Here is a 17424-nt window from a genome sequence, read left to right as displayed (position 1 = left end):
CAGGGCCCACGTGGGGCCAGAACTCACGGGAGGCCAGCAATTCTTGGCCCGATAGGTTTACGGTTGTGAGGTGTGGGAAAAAATTAAAATGGTGTTGCATATGACTTTTTGTATATCAATTATTAGTATAAGAAAAGAGAAAAATAAAAAAAATGAAGAAGGGTAATGTAGAAAGAGAAGGAAGCATTGAATTAAATTTAAAAATTACGTGGGTCCCACCTGAATAGTACGTGGGTCCCATGTGGGTCCCACCTAAATAGTACATGGGACCCGCATAGACAGTATGCGGGGCCCACGTGGGACCCGCGTGAACAGTGCACGGGCCCACGTGGGACCCGCGTGAACAGTGCACAGGGCCCACGTGGGGCCAGAACTCACGGGAGGCCAGCAATTCTTGGCCCGATAGTATAGTACTCAACTAGTGCATGACGCGCGCTATCGCGCGCGCTCATTGCCTATTTGCAATCAGCTTTTGTTTTAATACATATTCTTTTTTCACTGCCTGGTGTGATTAGTTGGAATTTCAATCGTCATATGGAGCTCTGCTTTTCTGTATTGAGTTTGTAAGGTAAAGTAAATAAATAAGCTGTTATAAGCGAAGGAATAATAATGACCGCTAAATCAAAAACGATTAACATTATCAGTTAGAGGAGCGAGGAATGTTGCTCAAATATCAGTGCTAACAATGACGTCGGCAGCCACATAATTACCTTAAAGGATCATACAGCCAGTATGCCATTGTCGTAGACATCTTAGAGTAGCAGCTAATTATAGGATAAGTACATTAGTGATTACTCATCATAAAGGAGGTACTCCTTGGTAATAGCATGCAAATGGTTCAAGGCTAGGCTGGTTTCATGGAGCAGAGAGCAAGATAGTGTAATGGCACTTGATCCTTGGCAAAATAGTCCGTGCTCCATAACCGCATAGTTTACCATTTGAGGTTTATTTATTCATAGGAATAGACTGCAATGGGGCCATATTTGGCTTCCGAGATAGCTTAATGTTCTGCACGAAGGAAGCATGGAAAAAGTAATGTTAGTACATTTAAGTAAACTGCAAGTAGTAGGATCGGAATTTGTCAGAGAAATTGAAGCTTCTCATGACGTACCAGTAGAGGCTAACACCTGGTTTTTGGTAATGCGAAAGCTCGGGCTTTGATTGTTTCTGAGGCGGCTGGCAATATTCATATAAACTGATATTAAAATAGGCTCAAATCTGAACCAAGATGCCTCCATCATGTTGGCCACTGTCAGCAGTGCAGGGATAATCATTTGACCTAAGAAGGTAGTTGTCAGTCTGATCTGCATGCTTGTTTCAGTGTTTGGCAAGCAAATGATAAATGTGGTTGCCCAGGTGAGCATGCCTGATTTGAAGCATCCTTCTATGTTTGCGGCCAAGGTTTTGCATACCCGCCGAAGTGGGTGTAAGCGAGGAGGCAGGCGTGAGTTTGTATATGCAATAGCAGCTTTTATCCATGCGGGGATAGGGGAAAGTTTGACACCATGATAGACAAAGATAAAGTGCATCATTCTCTTCCAAAGGATTGTGGGCTACAAGGAAAGCTAGGGCAGAACAGAGTGGTTCTTTGAAGAGAATTTTAAATGTTAACTGAAGTGACAAGGCAAGTGCAGACTGCAGACCCTAGTATAGGAGCAGCTAGTTCAAAGGTTGCCGGCTGGGATTTGTTTCCGGTTGCTATTGATTAAACTGTTTCACCAGTCGTACCTGTATCATTTGGTTGCTCAAATTGGCCTGTATAAATGTAATATCATTTGGTAGCTCCAATTGGGCTGTATAAATGTAATAGATAGTTAGATTGTAAATTCTAAGTGGGTCAGAAAGACTGTAGTAGCTGGGTAAATAAGTAAAATGAATATTTCCAAAAGGGGGTGGCTATATAGTAATTCTGTCCTAAGCATTGGGCATTGAAGGCTACAGCTGTAGATATATTGTAAATATGAAGGAAGAATAAATCCTTGTAGCTAAATTTTCAGTAAAGAAGATTGTAGCAATACCGTTGGTAATGCGAAATAATTAATTTAGTAGCAGCAAGTGGACATTGGTCAAATCTCAAGTGTGGGTAGGGTCCTTTTTTTTTGTAAGGCTGCATAGTAAGAGGTCAAATAAAAGTGAGTTGTGAATGGGAATTTAAAAGAGATACCTAGCATAAGTGTAAGTGTACAGTATGGTGCTTTTCTGAACTCCATTCATAGTATAACCAAGCTTTCCTAAGATGACATTGCTGGAAAAGCAAGTGCGGGCAGTCCAAGTTTTTCTAGCTTGCCTAACAGGAGGCGAAGTAAAAGTGAGTTGCGGATGGAAATTAAAGAGGGAATGCCTAAGATAAGTGCACTTAATCAATTGTGTAATAGGGGTTTTTTTGTGATCCTGATTTATAGCACAGCACAGTTAATATTTCTTAAGCTTACATTGATCTAAGAGCAAGTGTTAGTAGGACATTTTTTCTAAGCCTGCCTAATAAGAGGTCAAATAAAAGTATGTTCTGAGTAGAAATTAAAGAGAGGATACCTACAATAAGTGTATTTAAGCAAGTGTGCAGAAGGGTGTTTTTCTGAAATGCATCTGCAGGATAACCAAGATTTCTTAAGCTGTATATGGCAAGACAAATGTACTGCTTGAAAATGCTATATCTATCTAACATCATCTTTTTGTTGTTCCGTAATCTGATGTGCTGCAGTTATACCTTATGCAGACTTTGATATAATAAACCATAGATTTGAGTTTGATGTACCTGTAAGCTAGGCATGACTGCTTTGTGATGTGGAGGCAAAGGCTTCGTCTTCCATAACAGTGATGAGCTTAGCATGCTGTGGTGCCTGGGAGGGTAAGTTAAGCAGATCCAAGATTAATAACGTGGCCTCCATTTTTTTTAACCGGAACGTGGCCTCCATTTGGGGTGGAAATCACAGTTTGAGTGGGGTATATTATGGGGCATGCTTATGTGAATGAAAGTATGCTACCAATCGGAAAGAATCGCACCTCTTTTGCTGCAGATCTAAGCAGGCTCGCCCCTTCTTCTGCTCTCTGATTGCTGCTGCTTTTTGGCAAGAAACGAAGAGGAGGAGAGCTGTGATAAACCAGCAATATTTGGGGTCCATACTTTTAGTACTCAGAAACAGGAAGGCCTATGCAAAAAATGCAGAGCATAAATGGGGCTGGACAATGATTTGCTTAAAACAAATCTAAAAAACGTAGGCGGTCTAGAACTGCATAGGTCCCTAAGCAAGCAATGAAGCAAGTGTGAATAAATGCCATTGCGAGGGAATACCTTATTGTGTTCCCCACCCTCCACTTCTTTACCTAGGTGTCCACTCAGTTCGGCCTCACCGTTAAGGCCGTCCAGTGTGACAACGGGCGGGAGTTCGACAACTCCACCTCCCGTTCTTTCTTCCTCTCTCGGGGTGTTCAGATGCGTATGTCTTGTCCGTATACCTCTCCTCAGAATGGCAAGGCCGAGCGGATGATTCACACGACGAACGACGTCGTTCGCACCCTTCTGATCCAGGTCTCTCTACTCCCGCGCTTCTGGGCTGAGAGCCTCCACACCGCCACCTACTTGCTCAACCGTCTTCCGTCCACTGCTTCTCCTGCTCCCACTCCACACCACGCTCTTTTCGGTACCCCTCCTCGCTACGATCACCTTCGGGTCTTCGGGTGTGCGTGTTACCCTAACACCACCGCCACTGCTCCTCACAAGCTGGCGCCCCGCTCGACTCGTTGTGTGTTCCTTTGTTACTCCCCTGACCACAAGGGGTACCGATGCTTTGACCTCACCTCTCGCCTCCTCCTGATCTCCCGACACGTCATCTTTGACGAGTCGGATTTCCCCTACTCCACCTCCTCCACACCTTCTCCTGACACCGAGTTGGAGTCCCTGTTTCCGACTGACCTGGTGGTTCAGCCACCTTTAACTGTCTTTCCTTTCCCTGCAGGTTTTTCCGGCACACCGGCACCGCTGCTGGTGATCCCTGCTACGCCACGCGCGGCCCCGGTGCCAGCGGTCGCGCCACACGCGGCCCCCGGACCTCCAGTCGTGCCGCGCGCGGACCCGGTGTCTCCTGTTGTGCCACGCGCGGCCCCGGTGCCTCCCGTTGCACCTACGCGGTACGCTCAGCCGGTGCAGGTGTACCAGCATCGTCTGGCGCCGACTCCGGCGCCGCCACGGTACGCTCAGCCAGTGCAGGTGTACCGGCATCGTTCGGTGCTGGCACAGGCGCCGACTCTGGCTCCGGAGGCTCCTCCGACACCTACATTGGAGTCGTCGCCGCCGCCATCTACACCGGAGCTTCCGCTGGCTCCGCCTCCGCCGACTCGCTCTCGAGTCGAGCCGGAGGTCTACCACCTGCCCGTCGTCTATCGGGATCCTCGGCATATCCATCCCATGGTGACTCGGCGGATGGCGTCTCCGGCCGCGACTCTCTCCGCCACCGAGGGCGAGCCGCGGGTCTCTCCGGTACCCTCCTCTGTCCACGACGCCCTGGCGGATCCTCACTGGCGTCGCGCGATGGAAGAGGAGTACGCGGTTCTCCTTGCCAACCAGACGTGGGACTTCGTGCCGCGTCCGTCTGGTTACAATGTGGTCACCGGCAAGTGGATCTGGACGCATAAGCGTCGGGCTGATGGCACACTAGAGTGCTACAAGACTCACTGGGTTCTCCAGGGTTTCACTCAGCGGCCTGATGTGGACTATGATGAGACCTTCAGCCCTGTGGTGAAGTCTGTTACTGTGCGCACGGTCCTCTCGCTTGCGCTCTCGTGCTCCTGGCCTGTGCACTAGCTGGACGTGAAGAATGCCTTTCTTCACGGCACTCTGTCGGAGACAGTGTAATACTCTCAGTCGGCGGGATTTGTGGACTCGAGTCATTCGGATATGGTCTGCCGGCTCAACAAGTCCCTCTATGGTCTGAAGCAGGCTCCTCGGGCTTGGTACTCTCGGTTCGCCATATTCTTGCTGACTTTGGGGTTCACCGAGGTCAAGTCTGACACGTCTCTCTTCATCTACCACCATGGGGCTGAGACTGCATATCTGCTGCTCTATGTCGATGACATTGTGCTCACAACCTCCAGTCAGCAGTTGCTTCAGAGTGTCATCTCCTCTCTGCAGCAGGAGTTTGCTATGAAGGATCTGGGTCAGCTCCACCACTTTTTGGGCGTCACTGTTGAGCCTCGCTCATCTGGTCTTCTCCTTCACCAGCGGTAGTACGCACTCGATATTCTAAAGCGGGCTGGGATGACTGATTGCAAGCCCTGCTCCACTCCTGTCGACACTCAGGCGAAGCTGTCTGCTGATCTGGGTGGTCCGGTGGCTGATCCTACTGCCTACCGGAATCTGTCTGGCGCTTTGCAGTACCTCACCTTCACCAGGCCGGACCTCACCTATGCTGTTCAGCAGGTCTATCTCCATATGCATGATCTCCGGGAGTCACACCTTGCTGCGCTGAAGCGTCTCCTCCGCTACGTCCGTGGCACTGTGGACCTCGGCCTAGTGATTCACCGCCCGTCCTCTGCTGAGCTGGTGGTCTACACCGATGCTGACTGGGTTGGCTGCCCGGACACTCGTCGCTCCACTTCCGGCTACGCCGTCTTCCTGGGCGGCAACCTGATCTCCTGGTCGTCCAAGCGGCAGCCGGTTGTCTCCCGCTCCAGTGTTGAGGCGGAGTACCGGGCTGTCGCTAACGGCGTGGCGGAGGCGTCCTGGCTACGACAGCTCTTGGCGGAGCTCCACAACCCGCTCGCCAAGAGCACGCTCGTCTACTGTGACAATGTCAGCGCCGTGTATCTTTCCACCAACCCCGTCCAGCATCAGCGGACGAAGCATGTGGAGATCGACCTACACTTCGTGCGCGACAGAGTCGCCATCGGCGATGTTCGGGTACTCTATGTCCCGACTACCTCCTAGTTTGCTGACATCTTCACCAAGAGACTGCCCTCCTCGACCTTCTCGCAGTTTCGCTCCAGCCTCAACGTAGCCGATGGCTAATTGTGGCTGCGGGAGTATTTGTCATTTGTACTCTATTTGTACTCTCTGCTTGTCCATATTTGAACACCGTTGCGCCGGTAGTTAAGACTGTGGGAGGGTGTTGGCTTTCTTGTTGTCTAGTCTTGAATACCGCTGCGCCGGTAGTTCAGACAGCGGGGGGTGTTGGTGTATATGTGAGCTCATGTATAGAGACTCATTTAGAAGCCCATGTATATGATCTATATATCCCATTTTTTTTAAGATTTGAAGAAATATATTTTATTATTCTCTCCTACAGGATGTTCGATTTCGCACAGCACAAAAGGAAGGGAAGGGAAAGGAATGGGCGGACATACCCTTGTCGGCCGGCGAAGCGTCCAACGAAAGACTGCCAAGTGCCAAGGGCGGCGCCACTCGCTCCGTCGCCGCCGCCAAGAAAGAGTACCGAGAGAGAGAGTTGTTTCCACGTCGAAGAGGCCCAGCATAGGAAAGCAAACCAGAAGGCCCAGTTTGGCCCAGCGCGCGAGAAAGGCCTGCCTAGCTTAGTGTCTTACTATTCCATCCCTTATTTTGGACATCTTTCTTTTCATACTTTTAGTAATTCATTATTCCATAAATATCTGCCTTGAAAAACGAATAAGTGATTAATTAAATATTTTTTGGAGGATACTTTAACAATTCTAACATATATTTAACATTTCATGTTCAAACGCTGAAACTAATGCTGACATTGTAAATCCCAGATGTTGAATGATACAATCCAAAAAATTTGAAATATACTTTGAGTTGGCATACAGCCGAAAATTACACGTGCTACGGTCCATAAAATTTAAACAAGCGCACTGTATACCTATACAACTCTTTCGGATTTCTTTCATGAGGCTATCAGGTAGAGCAGACAATAAGTTGAGAGTAAAAAAGAAGCGCTAATTTGTACGCCTGCTGGATCCGTATGGGAATGCTGGGATCATATGCGAGAAATGGACACTCTTTAATTATTGTACACGTCTCTTTTCAAAAAGACTAAGGAAAAATTTTATTTACACGTCATGTTGTCATGCTGAGCCGGCAGCGCAGCACTTCATTATTCTAGATCTTGCCAAGCATAAAAAGAAAAAAAAGATAATAAAACAGAAAAACCTCCACACCAAAGTCTCGAAAATGACACAGAAGGAAGACGTCGGCGCGCCAGGGTGCGCCGTGTGAGCGCACGACGACGTACAAAAGCAAAGCGGCGGCGGCGGCGGCGGCACAGGAGAGCCTCACGACGACTTGTCCGCCTGCTGATCGGCGTCGGGCGCCGTTCCCTGGGCCTCGTCGTGCTTCGCGTCGGCGTCGGGAGCAGCGGGGGACGCGGCGGCGGCGCCGAGGTTGGAGGCGTGGTGGCGGTGGTGCTTGCAGCGGAAGGAGCCCGGGTGCGTGGTGGGCGCGCACACGCAGGAGGCCCTGCCGCCGTAGCCGGCGAGCGAGTCGTTGGACCAGGACTGGCGCATGCCCCGCGGCCTGGGCGCCGCCCGGTGCCCGTATCGGTACGCCCGCCGCTCGCTGTCCGTCATCACCGGGCTGCTGTCGCCGCCGTCCATCGCTAGTATCTCCCCGGCGATCGAAGCTCACTGCGAATGAGAAAAAAAAAACATGTGTTGGTCTGTTCGTATATAACTGTGCAAATCCATTCACCATATAAAAAACGAGCTCTGCAGCTGCAATGAATTTATCATGGAGAAGAAGAAGGAAGAAGTCGATGAACGCAGCAAAGATGTGGCTGGTCTGTTCGTACCTCAGTCAGGTCTGCAGGGAAGGTGGGTGGAGCCTTTGGCTTCCGCTGATGAACTCTTGGAACCTTGGAGGAGATGCAGGAGAGGCCGGTTTCAATAGGCGCGGAATGCGCCGCATCTGCCACGTCGGCACGGCGGGCGTCGACTCATCAGACGCGTCAACTAAAGAAAACGCCACCTCAACTCAAACCGGCCGTCTCGTTGGACCAGGCCAATATTTGTTTTCATTTGCAGTTAGCATTGGAGACACGTGGTGGTAGGCTCAGGGCGGCTTTAGTGTATGATCTGTAGAAATGTGCTAGAGAATGCCATGTCAGGTAGTGCTAACTCATCTCATTTCACTCCAATATTGGCCGTGTTTGATTAGGGCTCAAAAAAATTTCGCGAAAACTTTTTATATTTTTACCACTAATTTAGAGTATTAAATAAAGTCTAATTACAAAACCACATGCAGGACTTCTGGTAAATTCGCGAGACCAATCTAATGAGGCATTTGATCGCATGATTAGAAGATGATACTGTAGCATCACTGTAGCAATTATAGATTAATTACCGTCGTTAGATTCGTCTCGAAAAGTTACACTCATCCGTAAAAAGATTTCACAAATAAATTTTATTTAGTACTCTATGCATGCATTCGTATTTTTGTGAAATTTTTTTTGGTGTCAACCAAACACAGCCAATTTAGTAGTTTTTAGCACCATGCTATGGGACTCATATTAGCAATGAAAATATTTATCCAATAATTTATTGGACACGTGGTAGCAGTAGTCTATTTGACAATTGAACTGACATCTCAGCTTTATATCCTATAGCTGCGGTGCAACAGCTCCTGGTGCCTCGAGGTGCTAGTCTAGCACCATCTATACCCTGTTTGGTTGTGCGTACTAGTGAGACTCTGTTTGGTGGTGCGTCCTAGTGAGTATTAGGAAATTTTGATCGTTAATTATAGTATTAAATAAAGTCAATTTACAAAACTAACTTCAAAACCCTTGCACTAGGAACCCTGAAAAATCTAATGAGACCTTTGATCGCGTGATTAAAGGATGGTTACTGTAGCATCACTATAGCCAATTATCGATTAATTGCCGTCATTAGATTCGTTGCGAAAAGTTATACCATTTCTGAAAAAGTTTTGCAAATAGACTTCATTTAGCACTCTATGCATGCGAGATTTTTTTCTCGATTTGTGTGTACTAGAAAGCCCTAGTGCAAACCTAACAGGACCCTACTCTCTGACGCTTGCACCGGCTTAGCAAGCACGCTGGAGCTGCCCTCTAGAAACCTCACCATGACATTGGCAATGGTGTCAGGTGTTTGCAGCATGTTTAGTTTTTAAAATAATTACCAGTCACATCTAATATTCGGATACAAGCATGGAGGATTAAATATAATTTAAAAATAATTAATTATACAATATAACTGTTTCATACGAAATAAATATTTTAAACTTATTTAGTCCAAAAAATAAAATAAAATATGTTACGTATCAAATCCTAAACTTTTTCTTCAACTAAACACAACCTAACATATGCTCTTGTAGTGGTCAGCGTATACATATCTGAGACGTCAGAGTACTATACACAGGGACCTGTAGTCTCGGCACAGAACTACAGATCGAGGTAGTGTAATCCTGCTAGACAACCCGGACGATGGCGAACCAGTAGCGCGTCAGTCAACCTCTTACTCTTGCCATACAACAACCAAGCAACAAGGCAAGAAAAGGCAAGGGCAACCAACCACCCCGCAGGCATGACTTGTGTTGACCAACTTCATGGCGGCTTCGGTGGGCATTGACCATTGGAAGTCTGTGCGAAACGCAATGGTCAATTGGGTAGTAAAGATCCTCCTGGGAGGCCTGCAATGTGCTTGCTGGCTTGGAGAAGGTAGGAGAAGCAGGCCTTGACTGCCGGTGCCGGCGAAGGTGATGGATGACCGGTCGTTCAATTGTAGTTTGCCTGCGTAAGAAAAGGATGACAAACGCCAAACGCCATAATCCAAACTAAGACCAGCTGATTTACTGAGTTCAGTATCCAAATTTCAGTAAAAAAAAAAGAGGTGCACTCCAAAGTCCAAACGCCATGAGAAAACGGATCTAGTGGTAAATTTAGTTTCCTGTTTTTATCTCTGAGCTTCTGAACCGGAAACTCGCATACACGCGCAGTGAGCCAGTGACGGTATGATTTTTTTAAAAAGAAATGTGACGGTATGAATTCAGTGGTACTATATCTGCTGATTTGATTCAAATGCTTACGACGGCACAATACATTGACACTCACAGTTTTTACGTTATCAAAGCGCAAACGTAGATTCCACAACAAATCTGCTTCCTGCAGGCGTTTTTACATTTTTACCATTATAACGAATTGCACTCATCAGATTATCACTATTACGATGCCACCTACATCTATACCATAAGAGAGAAGTTTGACTTACAAATTTACCACATTTGAGGATGTGGCAGCCACGAGACCGGTCCACGCTGGCGCTGAGTCAGCAGGCACCGACGCCGTTCGGCCCCGTTACTGCACGCTGGGCCCCGGTTGACGCCGCCGCCTTCACCCGGTGCTCGTGTCCCTTCGCTCTTGGGAGAGGGAGCCCAGCCGGCTCTGCATTGCGCAGATCCGCTGGCGCAGCCCTTCGATTTGGGCGGCAGCTCGCCGATGATGGGGGCGGAGAAGCCGGCTCTGGGGTTCGCGGAGGTGGACGAGCTGGAGCTGTCATCGCCGGCGGGTTCGCCGGTGCCGTCGCCCCGGAAGATGCACACGCTGGACTTCGAGCACATCAGCTCGCTCGCCGCGGTGGCCGAGTTGCTCTCGCCCGGGAGCAGGTGGGGGAGGGCGCTCACCAGCGTGCGCGTCGTCATCTTCCAGGCCAGGATCAACGTGCTCCTTCCCTTTGGCCAGCTCGCCATCATGCTCCACTACCTCAGCGGGAAACACGTAAGAGCCGCACGTCGTTTCCGAATCTTGCACTGTTGCTTTCCGCAGGCGCTCGTCGACGCCTAGCGGCGCGCGGGCCGAGCGGCTGTGTCTGCTCGAGGAGGACGACGCCAGGCAGCAGCACGCGAAAACCAACGCGTCGGCGTGGGCAGCGGCGGCGCACGCGAGGCGACGCGCGCGCAGGCGGCGGCCGGCGCTAGGGCGGCGACGCGGCGCGGGCGCCGGTCGGCATGCAGGCTCAGGTGCACAGTATTGGCGAGGGCGGCGGACGCGGCACCCCGCAGCGGCCAGGGCCCGAGCGCAGGCCCGGCGCCGGCAGAGGGCTGTGTGGCCCCGCGCGTCGGCTGAGGGCGCGGCATTGAGTGCCCAGCTGCGCCTGGCGGCTTCCAGGCGGGCACAAGAGATGGAGTCGGTCGCAGGGATGAATGGATGGACAGGGGGAGTGGTAGGGCCGTCCCCCGCGTCGCTTTCCAAGGGCGGTTCGGGCGGAACTCTCGCCTGTGCGCCGCCGCCCCTCCCAATCCCAGCTCCCGCGCCTTGCCGTCGCCCGAGTGGCCACCGGAAGTCCGGCCGGCCGTGAGGAAGGCGGCGGCGGGGTTCCAACCTCTCTCCCTCTCTCTTTCCCTCCCCCCTTGTCCTCTCATGGTGGCTGCTAGATCCGCGGCGGCGGCGGCAGTTCTCGGCGGCCAGTTCCGCGGCGGCGGCAGCCATTCCCGGTGGCCTGCGGCCTGATCTAGGGCTCGGCGGGGCGGGGAGCGGTGGCGGCAGTGTGGCTCGTGGCCCGGTGCGCCAGTGCGGTGGGCGGCGCTCGCGGCCTGGCGCGGCGGGCAATGGTGGCGCTCATGGCTTGGCGCGTCCGGCGCGGCGGCAAGGGTTAGCGGCGGCGGCGTCAACCGGGCCCAGCGCGCAGTAACGGGGCCGAACGACGTCGGTGCCTGCTGACTCAGCGCCAGCGTGGACCGGTCTCGTGGCTGCCACATCCTCAAATGTGGTAAATTTGTAAGTCAAACTTTTCTCTTATGGTATAGATGTAGGTGGCATCGTAATAGTGATAATCTGATGAGTGCAATTCGTTATAATGGTAAAAATATAAAATCCCCTTCCTGCACGGGTCAGCGTAATCCATGCGTTGACAAAAGATGACCAAAATGCCATGGGCGTGACGCACCTGCGCAGCTGCTCTGCAACCGTGACACAGCTAGAAGGGTTTCTTCGGGTCCTTTCGAGGGGCAGGGCCGCAGGGGGCTTTATCCACGGAACACTTTCCGGCGGCGACCACTTGGTGCCCGGGGAGGCGATCGATCCCTCACCATGTCATCGGAGAAGGAGGCGGCGCTCGCCGCCGTGCCCAACGACAGCCCCACCATGTGAGCTCCCTGTGCCTTTTCTCTTTCGCGAATTCGCAGGAGACGCCCTTTTCTCCGCGGTTTTTGTTCGAGGACTGCTACTGATTCGTAGATGTCGAAGTATTTCGGTAGTAGCTGCTTGATCTTTCACTTGAGTATTGAGAGAGTGTTGATTTGTATAGTTTAAATCTCAAAATGTCATGAGTGGCCGGGATCCCTGAGTTGCCTCTCCAGTTTCGGATAAATTAGGGGCCCATAGATTTGGTTAGTGTAAGCTCAGAGCTAGTCTAACGAATAATTAATTAATGATAGAAATTTCTTTGAATCATGTGAGGCCAGTTGCTTGGCTCTAGAAATACTGTCATGGTGAATTGATCAGCTCTTTCTGAAGAACTAAGATGCAAAAAAGAGAAGGTCGATTTCAATGAGATATGGTGCTTTAAATTGAAACCTGTTGCTTTGCAGTAGTAATCTGAACTGTTCCTAAAAATTATAGAAAATGCAAAGAAAGGGTAGCATATTTCCATAAACACATTGCAGAGCATAGGAGTTTGGCAAGCATATTACTTTCTGAAACTTTTTGCATCTGCAGATTTGACAAGATCATAAAAAAGGAAATACCATCTACTGTCGTTTATGAGGATGAGAAGGTATTATATGGTATTTCTTTTCACAATTAGGTTGAGAATGTTTTGCTGAATGAAATTATAACTCCGTTGTCCACTTTCGTTCGAATACGTGCTTATCTTTAGGACAAGGTATTATGAAAATTACTTCACTGAAGAATGTGGTATTTGCTATTGTAAGAAGGTTGTTGTCAACTAGTGTAAGAATGCAGTAGATGCCCATGTGTTGAATTTTTATGCTGGGAAAATTAATTGTTATCTAGGAATGTAGCCAAACTTGCTATATGATGCAGTTAAGTTAGGAGGGCCATGCACTCATGCTTTAGATAATTTGTGTTTTGTTAATGATCTAGAGCACTAGGTAGGTGACAAGTCCTTGCTACTCTGAGCCATTTTTAAATATCATCGTCTCATCGTTCTTTTGAACCTTTCAGCTGCTTCTGAAATTTTTTAGCCTTAACTCTTTCGAAGTTATGTAAGGAAAAACTTTAAGCAACTTACTGAAGAAATATTAGACGCAAAGATGAGCAGCAACATGTTTTTTTAACTAGCTCAGCCCGGGGTCTAGTCCAAACCTAGGTCTGCTGCTGACTTTTAACTATTAGGTTTACATGTTCTTTAGTGTTGTTGGCCTCACTTCTGTAGAAATTAGTTTATTAGGACGAGAACAACTAACAGGTTCTGTACACAGTTACCATGCATTTTGCGCTGCATATTGATGTTTGATTTGTGGTGGATCACCATGTCAATTGTCATGTTGGTCAGGGTATGTGATGTAATTGATCTGTGGATTCTTTTAAGGAGCCTTACAGTGGTATAGGAATCAGTTAGGGGCCTTACAGTGGTTAGGAATCAGTTAGGGACCTTACAGTGGTATATTAATCTGTACTCCGCTTTGCCATCAACTACTGTATAATGGATTAATTGCAAGTTTCAAGTAAACTGGCTGTTCAGTTGAATTCTGCTGTTTATCGTTTTGTGTATGCCTAGCTCTTCAGCCTAGTTTGTGGTGCTTCTTTTGCTCTAGATTGTAAATTACTTGTTTGTAATATCTGAAGTGCATATATCTGATGCTTTGGTCACAGGTATTGGCTTTCAGAGACATCAACCCTCAAGCTCCAACACACATCCTAATCATTCCCAAAGTCAAGGATGGATTAACTGGCCTTTCGAAGGTACAGTTTACTAAGCCAAACTTTTTATAACCAGATCATACAATATATATCACTCCAGTTTGCTAAAATGTATTATCTTATAAGGTCAAAAGAAATGTGCCTTATCTGTGCCCATCTTCCCACTTCCCAGGCAGAAGAGAGGCACGTTAAGATACTTGGCCATCTCCTCTATGTTGCCAAAGTAATTGCGAAGCAGGAAGGACTTGAAGATGGCTACCGTGTTGTCATCAATGATGGCCCCAGTGGATGTATGTGCCCTTAAAACAGCTTTCTGTTAGGTATTCACCCCATTAACTGCCCAATGGCTTCAATTGCAGGTCAATCTGTTTACCACATCCACGTTCATCTCCTTGGAGGCAGGCAGATGAACTGGCCCCCAGGCTAAGAATCTCGTGTTGATCTGTCTCCATGGCGATGATTGATGCTGCATCTCTATCGAATAATTCCTGTAATTCCCACAAAATTTAGCGTGTTGACCTTGTGCTGTATTTGTGGAATTACTGGAACCACCCTGCTGTGATTTATGGACGAGAAACTTGCACTTGGAAGTTGGAATCATGGAATGACATGTCCTCGTTGATCCGCTCATCAAATTGTCTTTGCCCCTGTTGATCTGCTCAGTGTTATCGCAATTGTCGCTACTTCTCTTTGTTCAGTAGCATCGGTACCTTCATTGGCTTAGTATATGCACTTAGCACAGCTGATGCGCCTTTATAACTTTGATCCTTCGGTTCCCAGTGGAATTCGTGACTTCTTCTGTAGCCAATAATCCATTACCATGTTTCTTATTCTTTCTCCTCTTTTTGAGACGATGTTTCTTGTTCTTTCTTTCTTTTTTCTTTTTCTTCGAGTGGAGTTTCTTGTTCTTTTTTGTTACAGAATTCTGTCTACTGGATCACTTGGGCCAGAAGATAAAAACGAACTGGATTGAGGCCCAGCCCGAAGGGAAGATATTTATGCAGTTTTGGAGAGTTGTGACTGCTTCCGAAGTTTTGGATTGTGGTGAGAGGAGGGCGGGACGGCCTCTAGCCTCGCTTCGCTCTTCGTCCAGGTTCCAATCGAACACAGTCAGCTTGAAACCGCCATGGCCATGGGGCTCCCAGGCCTCCGCTGCTGCCACCTCCCCGCTCGCGGCACGCTCCCTCCCCTGGGTCCCGGCCTCCCTCGCAGGCCCCTCCCGCGGATCTCGGCTCTCCGCTACTCTTCCCTCCAAGCCCAAGGTAATTTTGTTCATCCACCGCTGCTCCTTCACTTCACCCTTCCTACCTCGCCTTGTGGAGGAGAAACGAATGCCAAGCGATTGGCACCTGGAATGTCTTCGTGCCTTGGCTTATTGATCCCGTGAACTGCCACCGACAGCTGGGGACAGTATTGGGGAAGAGGTCCTGCGCATGTTCCATGAGGAGAGGCAGCTGCACGGCGATTTCGTCACGAAGATCTCTGACATGGTCTGGAGGAGGAGTGGCGCAAATGTTGATGCGGTAGAGGCGACCGCGGTCCAAGGGAGTGCTGCGGATGTTGCTCAGCCTGAAGATGTAAGCTCTGCTAACCATGGTGTCTGTTCCTCTACTTAAGCAAAGAGTAACTGACACACATTTGGGATGTAGGTACAGGAAGATGTTGCGGATGAGGGGGTGTTGAGATTAGCGGCAACCAGAGATTGGGTGTCCGGTGACATTAGCCCGCCTGTGAGCAAGAGGCGTTCTGCTAAGGTCTGGCATCCTTTATGTGGCCGTTGCTGTTCATTGTTTTTTGGATCGAGAGAATGTTATTGCAGTGACAGCTGATGGAGAAATGGGACATGATTTTGCAAATGATGGCAGGATAGGCAGAATGAGAGTGACAAAAGGAAGGAGCTGAACCTTTTGAAATATGAAGCAGTATGGTTCCTTCCCAGCATTCTGTATTTTTTCTTCTTCTACTACACATTGCTCAAAAACGTAATTACGTCTTATTACCTTGATTTTCTTGCAGCTCAAGGATGAGTTGTTGCTCTTGACTACAGGAATTGGAGCCGCATGTAGTTTATATTGTCTCCTAGTCTTTTCTCTCGAGGTAGATCCAGATTTAAACCATATGCCTGATATATAGAAGAAAAGAAGCAAGCAAAGTAACTATATGTTACAATTAAATGTTTCCATGCCTAATTTAGAAATTCCGAAACCATCTGATATGATTAGCCCAACACAACAACCCGGTTTCCGAATGAAATGTTGTAGCTTGAATATGTGTTGCCGGAATTGACCAACTTGGTCATATGGGCAATTAGGTGTCACAGTATTCCATTTATTCAGTATGGACCTTGCCCCATATTCATGTTAGTTTAAGGGGATGCATCAAACACTAATTGATGTGTCTAATTTTGTCTTGTATCAATTTTTAAAATGATTTGTGAATGGTCTCAGCGTTTATTGCCTGTCCAGCCACCTAGCTAAGACCATCAGCTCTGAACCCTCATGTAATTTCTGTTGGCTGCCAGAAGCCTAACTGGATGGAATCATCAGATGGGGATATCTGTCCGGCTGTCCCCCCATTTACTATAAAAACAAAAGACTGTCGATTCTGCCTTCACTTAGAAATGGTTCAATGCCAATTAATGTGACTGAATCTTAAATCTTCTTATTGAACAGACTGCTGTCAGTTACGCTTTTGGGGTTGGCTTCAGGTAAGCATGCCCTTCACAACTTCAGGAGGCGTTTTATTCTCATAATATCTGGTGAAGTTTCGACTATTCTGAAATGGTTCCATTCTTATGTTGAACAGTTGTTTGTATCTTCAACTTCTGTGTCGGCACACAGATAACCTGTCAAAGGAAGATATTCCAGAAGTTTTTCTAAAGAAGAAAGTGAAGAAGTAGGTTTCAAGATTCAGACATGTTGCCAGCGGCAGTCTGTGCGACTGTGCCCCATTTTTTATTCCTCTCATTCTGATTGTTTAAATAATTATTCCTATTTGTACAAACGCTAGAATCGGCATTACAAGTGAAGATTTGAAGAATACAATAGAGAAGACATTGGGTGGCGCTGGAGTAGCTCTTTCATCCCCAAGGCTTGTGATTCCTGCTGTGATTTTCGGAATGTCAGCTTTATCAGATCACTTCCAAAATAGCCTTTTCAGTTTTGAGGTAAGAGCACCATTCGGCAGACTATGCAAAATATATCTACCCTTGAATACACACATATTCAGTACCTGTTTCTCCTTTTAATAATTATGTTTATTGTATAGCAAGGGCTATTATCATGAATGTCTGGCTCTCTTTATGCAGGTTCTTCCAGCTATGATGGGTTTCCTCGCATACAAGGCTGCAGCTTTGGTTCAAGTCTACAGAGATAACGAGGACCTGCGATTGATACTTCCTGAGGAAGAGGACGCTGACAGCAACAGCACTTGAAGAGTACCAGTTAGAGATTCTGTTAAACTAGTTGGTGATAAATACAGATCGGTGTACCGAATCATACTTCAGTTTGGAATAAATTTTTTTGCATCAGTGTATCCTGAGATCCACTTGCTTAGGCTACCTTTTTGGGGGGAGAAAGAAAGAAGAAGAGTTGAATATATTAGTACTTCATGTCAGAGA

General features: G+C 48.1%; 3 protein-coding genes and 1 long non-coding RNA gene across 6 annotated transcripts; 2 read left to right on the top strand and 2 right to left on the bottom strand.

The window, feature by feature from the left end:
* Positions 1-521: 521 nt before the first annotated feature.
* LOC120652540 lies at positions 522-3304 on the bottom strand. 3 transcript variants are annotated; one of them, XR_005666603.1, is made up of 7 exons: positions 3293-3304; positions 3004-3149; positions 2756-2840; positions 2165-2287; positions 1729-1793; positions 1112-1279; positions 522-1008 (listed from the first exon to the last, which is right to left on the bottom strand). It is a non-coding gene; the product is annotated as an uncharacterized LOC120652540 (long non-coding RNA). The 3 variants fall into 3 exon arrangements; XR_005666602.1 differs by lacking the exon at positions 2165-2287; XR_005666601.1 differs by lacking the exons at positions 2756-2840; positions 3004-3149; positions 3293-3304 and having other exon boundaries at positions 2165-2749.
* A 3649-nt stretch (positions 3305-6953) lies between these two features.
* On the bottom strand, positions 6954-7886 carry LOC120652539. Its single transcript, XM_039930393.1, has 2 exons — positions 7761-7886; positions 6954-7596 (listed from the first exon to the last, which is right to left on the bottom strand). Exon 2 carries the CDS (start codon positions 7564-7566, stop codon positions 7246-7248), a length of 321 nt encoding a protein of 106 aa, XP_039786327.1. The 5' UTR covers positions 7567-7596; positions 7761-7886; the 3' UTR covers positions 6954-7245.
* Positions 7887-11865: 3979 nt separating this feature from the next.
* LOC120652538 (14 kDa zinc-binding protein) lies at positions 11866-14440 on the top strand. Its single transcript, XM_039930392.1, has 5 exons — positions 11866-12067; positions 12639-12696; positions 13758-13847; positions 13978-14095; positions 14165-14440. Exons 1-5 carry the CDS (start codon positions 12012-12014, stop codon positions 14230-14232), a joined length of 390 nt encoding a protein of 129 aa, XP_039786326.1. The 5' UTR covers positions 11866-12011; the 3' UTR covers positions 14233-14440.
* A 392-nt stretch (positions 14441-14832) lies between these two features.
* LOC120652536 lies at positions 14833-17420 on the top strand. The gene is made up of 9 exons (XM_039930388.1): positions 14833-15067; positions 15207-15382; positions 15455-15559; positions 15671-15727; positions 15822-15902; positions 16478-16512; positions 16611-16700; positions 16815-16971; positions 17113-17420. The coding sequence occupies exons 1-9, from the start codon at positions 14932-14934 to the stop codon at positions 17236-17238; spliced, it is 963 nt and encodes a 320-aa protein (XP_039786322.1). The 5' UTR covers positions 14833-14931; the 3' UTR covers positions 17239-17420.
* Positions 17421-17424: the final 4 nt, after the last annotated feature.

Source organism: Panicum virgatum, chromosome 9K (genome assembly GCF_016808335.1).
Source record: "Panicum virgatum strain AP13 chromosome 9K, P.virgatum_v5, whole genome shotgun sequence".
NCBI lineage: Eukaryota > Viridiplantae > Streptophyta > Magnoliopsida > Poales > Poaceae > Panicum > Panicum virgatum.
Note: the sequence above shows the minus strand (reverse complement) of the source record. Positions and strands in the feature narration are given on the sequence as shown.

Bases quoted from the DNA above. Each gene is read 5' to 3' on its own strand.
- LOC120652538 (XM_039930392.1), top strand. From the start codon at position 12,012: ATGTCATCGGAGAAGGAGGCGGCGCTCGCCGCCGTGCCCAACGACAGC. The intron at 12,068-12,638 runs GTGAGCTCCCTG...TTGCATCTGCAG, and splicing joins CCCAACGACAGCCCCACCAT to ATTTGACAAGATCATAAAAA. The intron at 13,848-13,977 runs GTACAGTTTACT...CCCACTTCCCAG, and splicing joins GATTAACTGGCCTTTCGAAG to GCAGAAGAGAGGCACGTTAA.
- LOC120652536 (XM_039930388.1), top strand. From the start codon at position 14,932: ATGGCCATGGGGCTCCCAGGCCTCCGCTGCTGCCACCTCCCCGCTCGC. The intron at 15,560-15,670 runs GTCTGGCATCCT...AAATGATGGCAG, and splicing joins GCAAGAGGCGTTCTGCTAAG to GATAGGCAGAATGAGAGTGA. The intron at 16,972-17,112 runs GTAAGAGCACCA...CTCTTTATGCAG, and splicing joins ATAGCCTTTTCAGTTTTGAG to GTTCTTCCAGCTATGATGGG.
- LOC120652539 (XM_039930393.1), bottom strand. From the start codon at position 7,566: ATGGACGGCGGCGACAGCAGCCCGGTGATGACGGACAGCGAGCGGCGG.